Genomic DNA, 16,983 nt, shown 5'->3' on the forward strand with positions numbered 1-16,983 from the left:
AAAATTTAAAGCTAATGAATATGTGACCTATTTCCCGCTGTTTAATCAGAAAATAGCAGGTATCGTAAAAGATTTCCAATAAAATCAATGCCGTTAAGGCTTAAAATATAGCCACTTTACGCGATGAATATTAAAATTAATTACCCACTTCCTAATTGGCAATATTGCACTTATCAAGCGAATTAAACCAGCGGGTTGAGCTAATTTGCGCCAGTGGGCACAGGTGCAGCCAGATCTCTTATCGTTCCATCTCGCAGAATGCAGACGCGAGACTCTGGCTCCAGAAATCGTTTTCTCACACAGCCACGCCGCTAATGTAATCATTATTTGCTTTAATTTAAATTAATGTACATGAATATTTACTTATTTTTTTCTTTCTCTCATAAAATAATATTTTCTGACAAAATATAGTTTATTATGTGCTTATTCAATAATGTACAACTGTTTGTCACAACGCGAACTAATTTCTTTGATGAAATAAGAAAACTTTCTGCGTGGTGGAGTTGTTTCGTGGAGTGGCTTTTTTCTCTCCGCAACAGTCGTGAAAAAACAGCGGCACATAAAACGTGCGAGGTTTACTTAGTTGTAATAAAGTTGATAAAATTGAAGTGTGCAAAAAATAAACGTCGACGTGCAACATCGCAACACGTGTAATGCGAAAGTTTTTCTACGTGCAAAGTATACGTGTGTTGAAGTAACGATAACGCTAGAATAACATTTAATCAACACATTAACACACGGTGCTTATATAAATACTAATTTTATTTAAGTTTAATTTATTTCCTTTTAGAAATAAGGTTAAACTAGAAATGAATGATGAAATTTATGCAACTTGTCTTGCATGTTGGCAGCTTGGCAACGTGGCAATAGTTTATTTGTCGAATGCAGTCACTACTTATCGCTCAAAATGTATCACGGTGTCGGGGTACAATTGAGCGTCATCTCTCTTGATCAGAAACATACGACTATACGGCCAGAAACTAGTTCATAAATATACAGGGTGATGCAAAACTATTTTAAAATATAATTTGATATTATACGTCAAATAAAACAATCACCTGTATATTGAAGGTGGATTTAATGTGATTGAATGAATTTTAGCAGTTTTGACGAATGTCCAATTATTCAAATCAATTCTATTCGTGTCAATATTACTGTGGCTATTCTCTGTGCCTAGGGGACGGAAGCGATCAGTCAATGAATAGTCCCCACATAGATAATAGGGTATATCATTAGCATACACTCGGATTAAAGCATTAAAGTTTGGCCAAGCTGGATTAATACTTTGGAGGTGCATAAGCTGTATTCAATTATTTGCGTATTTCTACTAATGTAGCGACAATGGGATCTAGATATCAAGTGACTTAAGCATCATCCAATTGAGGCGGTCATTTGCGATTAACTTAAAGATTGTGCTCGATGCGGGAAAACTCAATTAAGATTGCTTACAGTTGCGCGCACCTTGTCGTGATTATCCGCTTATTTCGTATATGAAAGCCGGTTCCGGAAGTCCGAAGTTCACAGCAATGTGTTTAGTTTACCTCGACGGTATTAGCGGCGTTCGAGCGAATTAATGCGCTAAGCGCGTACCAAACCACCGCGCCCGCCCGCCCCAATTGTGTCGATTGTGTTCGCCGCCATGTTGCTGCGGCGAGTGACAATTATGTTCCGGCCGTTTGCACAGCAAAACAGCAACAATAAAATTGTGTTAAGCACGTTGTGCGCTATAATATCACATGCATAAATCGCACGCAGTTATACGCTGCTTACGATACTTTACGATACTTTTTGTGCGTGCATTTCAATTTCGCGATTGCCGTTTTGCAATTTGCATTTGCATGTTGGCGAATTGTTGCTAATTTGCATGTGCAAACAAGGGCCCGCCAGTTTTTACACGCGCTTGCATCGTCGGATTATTTAAATCCGTGCGACAAACATGCAATGATCGTTTAATTCAATTCCGCAAAAAACTGTGCTTTTGAAACAAACAAAATACACAAAGCCCTTTATAATTAACCAGCAAGGTATAATCTGTACCATAGTAAACTACAAATACAGAAATAATTAACTTTTACTGCAAATTACGTTAAAAAAATTGCAAGATTTGAAAATCTGTAGAAAAAAACGATCTCATTACCCAATAAATATTGCAACGCGATCGGCATCCCTTTTGCCATTCGCATGCAGTCCGGGCGTCGGGAATATCCGGGACCCTGGGTCCACTTCAGTTCGCCGCTGTTGCCTCCGCATGAACGTGCTCAATAATGCTTATCTTCGGCGAAACATTTCACTTTAAAACAGAACTTAAGCGAGCAGGCACGTACATGCAGTGTGCACTGGTGTCTTTTGCTAACTTTTCTCTTCTCGCGATACATTTATAAATCGATTGCGTAATGAATCTTTCCGTTAGATACCGACAAAGAATCCACTCGTGTGTGTTTTATTATTTTTTCATTAATATTTAAAAGAGGAATCGGTTTGTTTTGTATTATTTACTCGTTTTAATATTTTCCTTTAACATGACTGCGAGCTATGTTGATACCGACGTTTCTTGTTATTACGTTGCGAAATCATCGCATGCAGCTGAAGGGATGAAAATATTCAATTTCTTTGTTATTTATATACTCAAATTGTCACGTTGTGCAAACATCTGCGCAATTTCTATTTTGAAAAATATTTCATTTTATTTTTTAGTTTTCAAATGTGTATAATGTAAAAATTGATATAATTTTACTTTTCTAAGTAAATTTTTACCTCTCTCAACGACATACTTTATAAAAAAAAAGTTGAAACAAATAAGAAGTAAATTTAAGTTTGTTGCTTTTACTTTGAAAGCATTCCGCGCGTTTGTAGCCGGTACAATCACGCTCAATTTCAGCTTATGAAAGCTCGTCCGAACTTTTTTGCATTCGTTCGCCTCAAACGTCTCTCCCCGTTCCATGTCGACATATAAGCACTTGTTCCATTTTCGTATTCCGGTATTTTCGCTTTATGTCTTTGCGTTTTGTCTGCCGCTTTTTACGCGTAGTAGTCTATTCCCACGTGCCACTATTTTGTGAATGATGTTTACAACTCGCGCGAGTGTGGAAGCGAAGCACATTTACCGTAACACGCGAAAAAGAAAAAACTCGGCAGGTAAACGAGAAGACTTCCACTACATTTTTTATGAATTTCGGTTTTCCGGCGAACTTGTTGGGAGCAAAGAAGGCTTTTAAGCTTTCTAGTTCTTTTAAACCACAACACCTCACATCCTGAGGCTGCATGCAAATGGTACATATAACTTTGATTCATTTTTTCTGTAAATTCTGTTTAGTGACTTTGAAACACTTCACAAGTTGTTTAATTTTCTAGCCAATTAAATCAGTAATGCGGGTAAATTTGGTCTAAAATCAGCACCAAACTTGTTGTAATTGCTCACTGCAGAATTAAGCAAATTAGATATATGCGGCAGCGGCGGCGGCGGCGTCAAAATAGAACAAAATGTTTGCTTTCTCTGATTGCAAGTGGGGAAACGCGCACACCACTTGAGGATGTGGGTTTGGTTGGAACGTGAGTTAACACGAATTTTCCACACGAGGCGGGTGCAACGCAACGCGTCAAAAACGATCCCTTTGTGCGCCGTTATGATCATGTACGAAGTACATTTCTCGCTTTTCCGTACCAAATTGCTTGCGCTCGCATGCGATTTTCGAAAAGCGAACAATAATAAGCGCATATGCAGCACGTTGCATGCGAGTAAACAATAACGCAAAAGCAAACCCGTCGGTTCTCAATGCGCAATGCTTGCAGGGTGGTAATGTGATGCTCCCACGATACAATCGCTCTGGTGGAATTTCAATACCCGTTTTAATCAAAATCAATACACATTACGAGCATTTCTTCTGCGTGCAGCCCATCATAAATGCATGAAACGATAATTGTATGATTAATCAAATAAATTAATTTCGAAATAGCATTTCGCAGAAGAGAAATTGCGTTTCGTTGACTGATTACGCTTATTTTTCTTTTCTTGCCTGCAAATCACTGGTGCGGCGCCTCCACCATTTTTTTGTTTGCCCTGCGCGTGTCTAGAGTTCTCAAGTGTAAGCAATCCGTGTGGCTCCTTAATTACGCCTTGTAATGAGGTCCATCATTTATCATGCAGGTTGCGCGTGAAATACAAACTAAAACGAATAAATCATGCAATTAATAAAAGTGTAGCAGAAATATATTTTACGCCTTCCAGCCGGAATAAAATTAAGTTATTCCATAAAATCATAGTGTTCCAGATGGTTATAAAACATCACATCTAACACGAACATATTACCTGACGCGGATGCAGCGTCTTGCAGTCGGCGTGCATATCTCATTCTGCATTTCGTCGCTTGCTTCGAATGAGACGTAAATTTCTGTGTAAAATTACGTCAAGCCGCGCGCGCAAGGACGAAGGACGCACGTAGGTGCACGCGGCTGGATGCCACTTAGTGGCTGTGCAGGAGCAAGCGGGGAAAAAGTAGAGCAATAACAAAAGAGGCAGACGTAAATCATGTCGACTCTAATATGCGCTTATTATGGCATACAAGCAGCGGACGCGTAGAAGACGCGCATTTTTCTTTTGTAGACAGAATTTAGAATAAATTTAAATCGATTTTTGAAGCAACATAACCTAACTTAACCTATCCTGTATTTAATACTAGCTTTAACCCGCGGCTTCGCTCGCGAATATCTAAAATAATGAAGTTGCTTCCATACGCGTCTGTAGTCACAGAAGAAGTAACAATGAAGTAGAATGGCGGGAAGTTTAAAATGGCTGAAAGTATAGTCTATGGAAGTATAGTGTACAGTCTCCATAGTGTAGTCAATTGGATTTGATGTTGACGTAGCTGTCGGTAATACAGTGTGATAATACAGTGTGATGGTACTATAGTACTTAGGTTTGAGCTTCATTGCTGGAATGCTAGATGGCGTTAAAGTAGTCAAATAGCCAGATGCAGAGGTATTATTGGCTAAGCAATTTCTTTATTTTATTTAAAAATATTTTTTTTATTAAATAAAAGTAGCCTATAACCATTCGGGGACCACTAAGAATATGTGTACAAATTTTCATGATGATTGGTTAAGTAGTTTTTGCGTGAAAGTGTAACAAACATCAGGACTTTCGCATTTATAATATTAGTAGGGATATATCTCGAGTCTTTTAATGCACTTCTGTTGGTCTATATCTAATTCATTTAGTTCAAGTCTTGTTGTCTCCACTTCCCAGACTAAACTCAGCAACTTGAAAACATTTGTCTTTTCTTTTGTGTTGCTGGTGTCGTGACGAGTCCTACATCGCAGGCATGCCGTACAATATACGAATAGACGAAACTAAACTAATGAAATAAAAGTTGGTTTTATTTCTTGCAGCAGTTCGCTGTAACAAAAGCAATGCTTGCAAGGAGCACAATTTTATGAGCATCGGAATATAAAAATTGTAACCCGGCGAAAGTAGCAAACTCCTCGGGTTGTGAACCTGGAGGGCTAACGACAACGAGCGCAGGGCTCTTGTTCACAGCAGGAGAAACTGCTGCGCGCTGTTTTAGTTGCATTTCTCGCGGATCGCGCACTCGTACACACTCCTACTTACACAGCAATAGCAGCAGTGCAAAAATCTCAATTTATTTTATTTCGTTCGCATTACCTATCCGGAGCATAACTTTATTAAAATTATGCTTTTAATTTAAAAACTTTTCCTCGTTTTCCGGCTGATGGTTTGCATCTCCCGCAAAATGAACTCACGTGGATCGTAATAGTATTTAGTCATATATGCAGCAAAGTGAGCAGGAGCACTCTAAATAAATATGCTTTTCTTTTATTGCGCCCGCCGCATACTCGTACATTTTATATAACCAACTTGTTTTGAATACTCGTACATCAACCGCATTATGCATTACTCAATTCTAAGCCAATTAATTTTTATTTTCCTGATGGTGGATGATAATTAAAATAAATGTACTATTAAGTGTCTGCCTAACGGCTTAGCAACCGAATTATATCGTCTTAAAACAATTAGCAATTAAAAGTTCTGCAAGATTTGCTCTCTTTTCGACTTTCAAGCAAATGCACAAAAGATTACTTTACGCTTTAATGATAATGATGTAATACAGTTTGTTTCTTATCCTCTTTAACCTCAAAATTAATCTTTATTTAGTTCTAATTGCATATTTTATAGCACGTTAACTAACGAACCTCTTGTTTTTAATATATTCTAAAGAAATACCCAGCTTCTAATGCAACACTCGGTATATGAGTTGGATAATTATATTTCTCAACTTTGAACTGTCCGCAAGAACTGTTTGCAAACGCGAACTTGCCAGAAATATTTGGATAGCTACGCTCACTGAGCAGCTAATAGGGGTTATATCCACTTATCCAGCCAACAGGACGCTTGGAAATTTTCTAGCTTACGAATGACGCAATTGCTTTAATTGCACGCCATGGAAATGCGATTCGGTTCCAGTGTTATACTTAATAGTTGTACCTACCTGCCGTTGCATTACCTGCGCCGCAGAACTGCAATTGAATCAAATTACACTTTCAAAGTCAGCGACATTAAATTTTTACTTAAATTGCCAACAATCCAATAAAATTTTTAGCAGTAAAAATTCTCTATCAAACAAATAAACACGAGTTTTAGGCCTTAATTAAAGCATTTTTTGACTGATCAACAATCCAAACATGAAATATGAAATTCCATCGGCACTGAAACAACAGCAAAAATTCACAGCGATAGGGATGAGAGTACAATAACAATTAAACATGCAAAATGTAAATAAAAGGAACAGTTTATTTACAGACATAATAACAACCGACATTCGAGTTTTGGGTGTGTTTGTGTGTGTTCACCATAATTTACAGTATTTTTTCAATAATTTCACTTTTTTGTTTGCATATATCATATTATACGTTATCCTTTTATCTGTAACACAATATTGTATACTTTGTAACAATGGTCTACATTTCTTTTTTGATAATGATGCCTCTTCTTCTGATATTCGATTTAGGAGCTTTTTTTTGCGTAACTTTTATTTTATTTTTAAAATTTTACGTTAGGTTTAGGTTGTAATGGTAATTCTTGCATACATAACAAATTTTAGAGTTGAGTATTGAACGCTCAACTTAATTATCTAAGCTAAAACCTCTTTTTCTTAACAAAAATAATTGTGATATGCTATTTTTACTACTTATTTGATATTCGCCCTCCGGTTATTGCCATTTCCCTCTATAAATTCACTTTATTCACATTGAGCAATCGATAAACAAAGTTTAACACAAATCAAATAACGAATTAATTTGAAGAGTTTTCCTAATGCTCTTCACTTCTTTACCTCAGCTGAGCTGGTGGTATTTTATCGCAGACTTCGATCGCACGTCGCGCGCACTGAAATATTACTTATTCAAAAAGCGTCATGCTAATCCTTAAAGCACTCATTATTTAATGACAATCGGTCTGCGGTCTCGTAACAATGGGCTCGAGTGTTACGAAACGCGCGAGACGTCGGAATGTATTTCTTTTGCTTCTGGTTTTGTGTCGTCTTGAGATGTTTTTCACTCTGCGCTTCCACTAGAATCGCATAATACTGATTCATTATAATTATTAATATAATTATTAAATTAACGATTTTATCATCTTTGCCATTGATACATTCAATAGTTTATGCAATTCTTACTAATTATTAGTTGTACAACGATACACTTTTGAATATGAATACGCAAATATCAAAAGTCTAGACTCAAATGAGAAGAAATCCTTCTAAGACTCGATGAATATGAGTACATCTACCATTTAAGTATTTGCAGTGAATTACGTGCATCACTTCAATTACTCCGCTAATATTTACAAGTGTCATGTTAAATCAGATCTGAATGTTTTAGGTCGATGCAAATATTGTCCGATCAAATATAATCTAGTTTTGTTGACGGGGATGTTCATATATTATCTGGTATGCGAGTAATAGACTGAACTAAAATTTTATTATAGGCGCTAGATAGCAATCGTTATTATTATCATTATAATATCAATATACATACATATCCGATAATTATTGATAGCATGTAACCAGAAGTCGGCAAATGTTTGCGCACACAATCAATTTCACTAAATAATCATTTTGTTTGCTTCGTAATTTACTTTAAATATTAAAGTCAGTCTTACCAGCTAAGTAGATTTATCTAAGACTTATTTAGTAATTATTTAGACGGGAAATTATGGTTGTGTTGCCGACGGATCTTCTAATTATATTCTATCTATTGAATTACATCCAATCAATTCCTGGTTGATGTATAATAACTGTGTTTTTTTTGTTCGTTGGTGGCATGATAATTGTATCAAACGATTCCGGCGCATCCCCGAATTGTAATTTTCATTTAAAATGCATTAAATTGCTGCTACGGCCATGATCGCATTGCGCCATTGCATATTTTATGCGGCGTTCGGGCGAGCTTAGGCTTTTAGTCCGAGTAATTTCTTAAAAGCTCGCCGGAAATCCAAGTTAAAGATTGTGTAGATGATCGGATTGAGCGCAGAGTTTATATAGCCTAGCCACGTGATGAAATTTATGAGACGATTAGAGGGACAGCACGATGCACAAAACGGTTTGATGACGTACATGAGGAAGAATGGCAGCCAACAGACCACGAATACACCCATGATGATTCCCAGCGTACGAGCTGCACGACGTTCTTTGGATAGAGAGATGCGTTGCTTTTCTTCGATGAACTGATACACAATTCCTGTCTTTTTTGGTGGTGGAGGTTCTTGAATCTTTACCGCTTTGGATTTTTGATTTTGCGTCTCTGCAACTGTTGCTACAATAGTTGCATCTTTTAATGGAGTAGTAGGTTTGATTTCTGTTTGTTCTTCGGGTGTATCGTCGTTTTCTTTGCCAGCTTCAACTGGAACAGAGCTTTTTCTATGTGAGCTTGAAGATCCTTCCGCGTTGTCCGTGAAAGAGTCTTCATGCACTAACATGGGCTTCAAGTAGGCAGCTTTGTCATTATTGGTGTCTGTTTGTTTCTTGTTCTTTTGTTTTCTTGCTTTTCTTCTCCTTGGATTTTCCATTGGAGTCAACTGGGTTTTCGTTGTGGTTCGTCTCGCTGCTCACTGACTCCCGGTCGTGTTCATATTTTTTGGTTTTACCATTGTCGTTGCTGGCAGTCTGATTGCGTGACATATACGCACCGATTTTGGATGCTTGAGCGCGTTCGCGCAATCTCCGCCTTGTGGCGATGAATATCTCCACGTAGACGATGGTCATAATTAACAGCGGGATGAAGAATGATCCCAGCGAAGAATAAACGACGTATCCGCGTCGTTCGGTGAGTCGGCAGATGCTTTCGATCTCGAACTCCTCAGGTGGCGGCCAATCGTTCCACCCGATCAGCGGCGGTGAGCTGATGATTAGCGAAAGTACCCATACTCCGCCGATCATCCACAGGACGCGCTTTAGCGTGCGCTTCTGGGCGTAATTGATCGGGTCGGTAATAGCCCAGAAACGATCCAAAGCGATCGCGCATAGATTCAGGATGGACGCCGTACAGCACATGACATCGGATGTCACCCACATTTTGCACACGTGAATGCCGAATATCCACTTGCCGAGAATTGAGTAGGCGACGTTCAGCGGCAGCACGAGAATGGCGACGGTCATATCGGCGACCGCAAGCGAGACGATGAAAAAGTTCTGCACGATTCGCAGCGGCTTGTGCGTAAACACACTGAGTATGACGAGGATGTTTCCTACCACTGTGAATATTATGATGAGGGTCAGCGTGAAGATGGTGAGTAACGCTTCCCATTCCGGTACAGCAGTCGTAAAACCGAGACTTATATTGTACACCGCGACCTCTTCTTCCGGGCAACTGCTATTTTGGTCGGCCATCTCAAAAGCTGCCTGGATGAAGATGATTTAATCGATACTGTGACTTGTAACCTCAGACTGCAACAAAAAATCACATTTACATTTATTGCACAGGGAAAATAATTAGTGAACTGAATGGAAAATTTGCTACCAAGTAAAGATACATCGTTAACTAACAAATCGTTATGGGACAAAAAGCAAAATCCAATTATCCTGTTGTGTTGGCTCGCTCATAACAAAACACAGAACAAAAACTAAATAAGCAACTTCGTAAATATAAGGAAATGTCAGCGGAAAAACGTGGTGACTACGAAAAGCCACGTTTTGTTTTTATAAAATAACCTTAATGAAAAGAATATATTCTCATTACGCCAGACTTAATAAAATAAATGTTTTGGTAAATATTTTATTTGGAAAACAGTAGATATGATTTACTCTTTGCTGATTAATCACTAAAATGATACATTGATCCTTGTGGAATATACTTGGAGACATCTGCGTGAGCGATCGCTGAGTTTATAACATGATGCAACGTCGAAAGTTGATTCGACGAATAAACATCACCAGACCACCACTCGCAACGCAAATGTAAATCAAGCGGAACGAAATTAAACAAAGAGAAGTAACGATTAACACCAGCATCTCCAGATGCAGTGCGTTGCGCCGTCAACTGTCGACATTCTGGCAAGAAGTGCACAAATGCAAACTGTGAGAGTTGGAAATTTTGCAGCGAGAGTTGACTGATTGCCAGTTTTCGAAACGTTGTGCTCGAAGACGCCAAGAGCAAATTCGAACGTGAAGTTTGCCGCGAGAAACTCAGGTGGTAGAGTGGCACTTCAGATGCGCTTGTGTGTGTGTGTGGATTGGCACACGGCTCTTTCAGACGGTTTGACATGAACAGCGGACGGGAAACTTTCGGAAACGTAAATACGCGCAAATTGGAACGCTCAAACGTTTTCGACAAACAGAAATAAGACGTTTGGGGTGTACCCATATGGTTAAATCAAGTAAATGTTCTAATGATTCTGACAAATAGAAATTACATGACTTTTAAACAAATTCTCCTGAATGATATCTTAAATATCGCTATACATTTTAAAAAGTTGCAGGAAACTTTTAATGGACTCGCATATGTCTAAAGTAAAAAAAGGTAAAAATTTTCCCAGTTGTTAGTTAAATATAAGCGTTTACATTTTGATCAATAATGAAGACTAGAGTATTAACTAAACAATTCTGTGAAAGTGTAAACTTTCTCCATTACCTTGTGTTTTTTGTTTTATTTGTGATATTATATTCGGCTGGAGCTATTACACAAAGTTAGAAAGCAATTATCTCGCAATTAGATTTGTAGCTGTAATTTAACTAATTTTACTCCGAAGTAGAAAAAAAATTAAGCAACCGTTTTGAATTAATAATCGCAATAAATCATCTGTTTGCGCAGCCTCTCAATGCGTGTTTATTAGACGGTCGTAAAACAATTTTGAGCTGTTTAATAGCCTAGTGACATTCTGCAGCGTTTGCGATTATTAAAGCACATTTACGACATGGCGCATTTATATGTATTGTGTGTTGCATAAGCGCAAAGGTCACTACATCGAAAGATTTTACCACTTACGCCCGGCGCATTCACAAAGTGCTCACGTAAATCGTAACTGCACAAGGCACAAGCCAACGATCCATCGACTGTGTTTCGCTGTTCGTTTACGAAGGCGTAAACAAGAGGAAGGAGTTGATGCCAATGCGAATAACAAGAATAAGAGTAACGAGCCAGGATTGCAGTCAAGTCGAGCGGACAAAACGCTATCCCGGGCAACGTGAGAGCTTTGCAGCAAATTGATCAATTTTAATTAATACCGCTGCAACGGGCAGCACAGCAGCAGAATCAAAGAACGCGCTGCAACGTATTTAGCATATCTCCACCATCGGCAGTTTAATTAAACGTTTACCTTTTATTTAGTTACATCCCGGTTTACTCGCTCCATCTTATCGCCGTAGATATTCCACCATCTGAAGCCATTATTTTCCGGAGTAGAGCTGCGTTTATGTAGAAACACCGACTGATTAACTACGCCGATGTCGCGACGGAATTTCTTGGCCAAACGTCGAGGCATGCTGCTTGCGCTGCAACTGAAAACAAACAAAATTTAATTAATTATTACAATATTTTTTAATAATAGGAACATCGTTTCGTAATAATGTGACGTAAGCATGCCGTGGCATATAACGGAAGTAGGCGGTCCTTAGCCGGTAAAATATAAACGTTCCGCAAGCATGCAACTTTAATCGAAAATTTTCCTAGCGCGTGGCACCACAAAACAACGTCGACATTTACTAATATACCAAAACACTCAAAACCAGCGTAAGGACAGCAGGACACAATTGAACATTGTTTTAAAATTGCAGCACGTGGAAACAGCGCGCACACACGCTGTAATCAACCGTTTCATAAATTCGAAAGCCAGGTCGGGAGAAATGAAAAATAAAATCCGCCCGCACGAAATGCACGCCATTACGAGGATTGCACACATAATGTTATTAAAAACATTGCGCGAATTACACTTTGGTGAAGGTTATGCATTCTGAGCGGCGGATTAATACTAATGAGGATTTTATATTCACACACGCGCGCAGCGCGGATATTGTACATGTAAAGGGGTAATTTGCGGCAGTGAATTTCAATTAATATTATTAAGAGTGCGATTATTGTTTAATACGTTTAATTAAAATGCGAAAAAAACGCAGCGTCCAATTATATTAACTCATTCGCAGGCTTTTCTGTCAAGGACTGCTCATAATTATGATTTGACGAGGTAATTTTCATTGCAAATGGTTAAAAATCGAAGAAAAATGTGAAAAATGGGAAAATGTTATTTTTAGGCAAATTTGTTTTTTGATTTGCGGTAGTGGGTGGTAAGATGCTTATTATCAGATCGTTAGAATGGTATTTTATCTGCACATTTAATCTATTTCTCTTCTTTCTGTTTCCCCTGAAGGAAAACTTCTTCCTGTTGCTCTCCTCTCAATTTATTCCCCTTTTCTGCTTCTCTTCATCATTTTCCACCACAAAACTCTCTTTTTTCTCTCCCCTTTCTCATTCCCCTTCTCTCAACATAACAATTTTCTCCATCTCATCTTTCTTGAAGATATTATTTAATACTTAATACATTTCTTTCTATTTTTCTTTCCTGCATCCTTAATATTAATTATATTCAAATTATATTCCGCGCATAACCCGCTTTAATGCATATTAAAGCGGGACTTAACTTTATTTAAATGTGTTATGACAGAATTTGGAAATTAAATTAAACGGCGTGGAGTGCACCGCCCGTCCATCTCGTTTTTGCTCCCAGGGGACCGCACGGGCGCGCCGTGTTTTTAGTTTGCAGTGCACTTACAGACCGGGCGGGTAAATTTCGCAACGCAACATGACCACGTCATCTTTATTGCATTATAATACATCCAACCAACATGCAATTATTGAGAAGAGGCGAAGTGAATTAAAACTTTATCCGTGAGCTTAAACACTCAGTAGAACACAGGTGGTGTTCACAAAAAAAAAAGACGCCTGTGTAGAAGAAAACTGTAAATGGAAATGCAGCATTTCATAAATGGGTGGTTTGCAATGCGCTTAATAAGGCATTACATTGGTTTTTATGTTGCGCTTGCACACTCAAAAAGTACTAGCGCGCAGCGACAGGCAACAAAAAAGGGGTTTTGTTTGGTCACGGTTAGTCGGGTGCGCTCAATGCAATAAATTAAAACTCACCCCCACATTGAAGAATGGTATAGATATGACTATGGAAAGAAAGCATCCGACGACGACACCGCACACTGCGGCGTAATATTAAAAAAAAGGGCAGGGCTAAAGTGGACTAAAGCCTGAAAGCCAAGAATGCACCAACAAAAAGTCATTGAGTGAGTCTGTCGAGCGCTGCGTTATGCGGTGGTGTGCATTGGGCTAGTCCTTCTACTTGACTAGTGGAACAGCGGTTTGGCATCCAGCTTAGCCGGGGTGATAAAAATGTCGATAAAAAGGAATGCGCTCGTTGAGTTTCAAGCAGTGGGGCGGCTAGGTGCGGGCGGAAAGAGAGCGAGCTTTTCGTGTTGGTTGCATACTGCACAAGCGGTGCACATGTGCGCCCCACGGTATTGAAAACCTTTTCGATGTAAATAGAAAATTGAGTTGATATTTTATGAAACAGCATGACCATTAAAGCCAAGTGGAATTGCCTCGGCTCTCCGGACGCCTGTTGTATGCGCTGGGCTCTCGATAAGAAGCTCGGCTTTTCGCATGCCGAGAAGATGAGACTTTATCTCGACGTTATCGTGCGATCCTAACGTATTGCATCGTATGGTGCACCTAGACTAAAAAGAGAACTCCGCACACATACGCGCGTATTATTCGGTAAGCAGTACGTGTGGTTGCCTGATAAACCCGCTGTGGACTACTACTATGTGGTAAGTACAGCTACCACAATGGTGGAGAGTGTAGAGCCAGCGAAGAGTGCAAAAAGTATTTCAGCCAATGTGTCTATATCGGTTTATAGTGATTGAGGGTTGGTTGGCGCGACTTGTTGTGGTCACAGCCAGAACCCGACCAGAGTAATTTACTAGAAACTAGAGGACCGGCATCCGTCGACATAAAACTAAACTTTTCATCCTATTAAAGTAAAATAAGGCGAAACTCATAAAACCGCAACATGTGCAAATAGACTAATCACAAAGTAAAATTGATAATAAAATGTTTATTTGTTTAATTAAATTAAATTTATTATTGCAAATAGTACCAAAGTAAATTCATGCAAGAAAAGTTTGAAAGAAAAGTGCAGGTGCAACTTGCTGGTATTGCTTGAAGAACGGAAGCTTAGAAGAATGCGAAACTTGCAGCCGCAAAATTTGTCATATAAATACCTGTGGGTAAAGCACTTATATATTGCGCTTGAACCGGAAGCTCACACGCCTACAGCACATTGTCATACGTTTAATAGACGAAAATTTGTTATCGATTGAAAAGCAATTTTACGTCTCGAGCGCGCTTCCATGCAATCGGGAATATTCATGCGGCATATTTTTACAACACTTAATGTATGCAAAACAAGGTGTAAGCTGGAATCTAAAACGGAAAGTTTAAAAATAACACGCACACATTCAAGACATGTATTATCATACATTAATATTTTATATCCTTCAACATAAAGTACACAATAATTTCCTCTTTATGATGATAATATTTAATTTTGTGTTCATGACGCTTAAAGTTCGAAATAAAAATATTTTTCTGAATTTAGACAAACATATTTCGAAAAATATCTGTTACGAACGAAGTGTCACGAAAGAATGTGATGTAAACAAGTTGTTTTGATCGTATTTTTCCATTTGCCAGGGTTTCCGAAAAAAATACCGCGACTAGAATATGAAATTAGGAAGTTTTTCCAACATTATTTTCCATCACGGCGGATTCTTTTGAGTAATTTGCGAAAATTAGTCGCTGCAAGCATAATTTTCAGGTCTGATAATTCGCTTTTTTATTTTCTACCAATTTCGTACACACACTTTGATACTCTCCTTATCAGCGTAATATAAACAGCAGTAAATTGAACAAAAAACGGCCGCTCTGCTTGTTTTATATATTACGCATCATAAATTACTGCGTGCAAAGATACACAATATTCCGTGTAGAAAAAAGAGATAAAGTGCATGTGATAATAGTCTCAAAAGTGAACAGGCATAAACCCACACGTATTAAAACACAGACTCAACGTGTGCGTTCATTTTCATGGAGCAATGATATATTTAATGCGATACAATAAAATGTAAACAATTGTTAAGAAGCTTTGCGACGAACAATTCCTCACCGGGACATTGAACAGGTTGCATTTGGAATCCGAAGCGCAACTTGGTATATTGCAGCATAAACAGTTTTCACAAGCAATAATTTACGTTTATAGTGGGCCAGGACTAGTGCAAGCTTTTCCAAAGTAATACCTTTCATATACAACATGTCCGCAGCGCACTACAAGTCATAATTTAGAGTATAAAGTATATTGTGTAAATATTTAACAAAAAATCAACAAAAAATTTTGAGCACAAAATTGCGGGTTTACTAAACGACATCATTTTCATATCATACAATCATCATTTACCTACATTGCACATTATGTAGGCAACCTGAAACGATAAGACCATACGAGTTATCGTATACTTGGGTAGGAAAATGAATGGTAGTCATGTTTGCACCGACGAATTGTTGCTTATCCTTCGAATCCATTACGGGTGACTTACAAGTTTCATATGTCAGGATAATATTATCCTAGTCCTAGCAGTATGAATCTATATGAACGTGTATATTTGCATTCTGCGGATTAACAAATTTATCGGATTTGCGAGTTTCACTGGCGTGCATTATGTCGTCATAAATATACAACGTGCAGTTGTGCACATGATAGAAATGTGTTTTAAATATTTATGTCACGCAATTCGAAATACGCCCATAACCCTAAAATAACCGCAATAATTTCATTAAATATCATTTTTTGCAAATAATCACCTGCATTATTAACAAAATCATATGAGTTTGGTATTTAGAAAATACATTAGTGTCACTGTGGCGATTGTAAGCGCGGATAAAATTTTTAAAACAATAAATCAAGCAAACAAAAAAATTACGTCGAGCACATTTTGCATGCGAGATAAAATCATGTGGTTGAACACATTACGCCCAGCTATAAAACTGTTACACGTAATATTAAAAGCTTTAAATATGCGAACATATAAATAATTTAACTAGCGCGTTAAATATACAAATTACTCAACATTATAAATTATTTATCGCCCGCCAATGCAGTTACATTATCGAATAAAATATTGATACTTTAATTTCATTAAACGGTGTAAATTATTTTGCAAAAATAACAAATACAGATTTATTACAATAAACACGAGGTTCAAAAGCCTCTCCACTGCTTTTGTCACGTTTTAGAGAGATGTGGTTATATTGAAGAACAAAAAATAACAAAATATTGAAATTTCATCAACAGAGTTGTAGAAATTTCGCAGTTATATTGAGTGACGTTGTAAGAAAGCTACACTGCAGACGAAGCCGTAG

General features: G+C 38.0%; 1 protein-coding gene across 1 annotated transcript in view; it reads right to left on the bottom strand.

The window, feature by feature from the left end:
- Positions 1-6,781: 6,781 nt before the first annotated feature.
- Positions 6,782-16,983, bottom strand: part of LOC135790700 (putative tyramine receptor 2) — a 50,263-nt gene continuing 40,061 nt past the window's right edge. The window contains 3 exon segments of the mRNA XM_065300972.1: positions 6,782-9,047; positions 9,049-9,956; positions 11,825-12,005. Of these exon segments, the coding sequence (XP_065157044.1) occupies positions 8,462-9,047; positions 9,049-9,899 (1,437 nt within the window). The 5' untranslated portion in view covers positions 9,900-9,956; positions 11,825-12,005 and the 3' untranslated portion in view covers positions 6,782-8,461.

This window comes from Atheta coriaria, unplaced genomic scaffold (genome assembly GCF_025399875.1).
Source record: "Atheta coriaria isolate IRGN ID8LTWV9N9 unplaced genomic scaffold, Caltech_Dcor_3.1 hic_scaffold_4_pilon, whole genome shotgun sequence".
NCBI classification, from domain to species: Eukaryota; Metazoa; Arthropoda; class Insecta; order Coleoptera; family Staphylinidae; genus Dalotia; species Dalotia coriaria.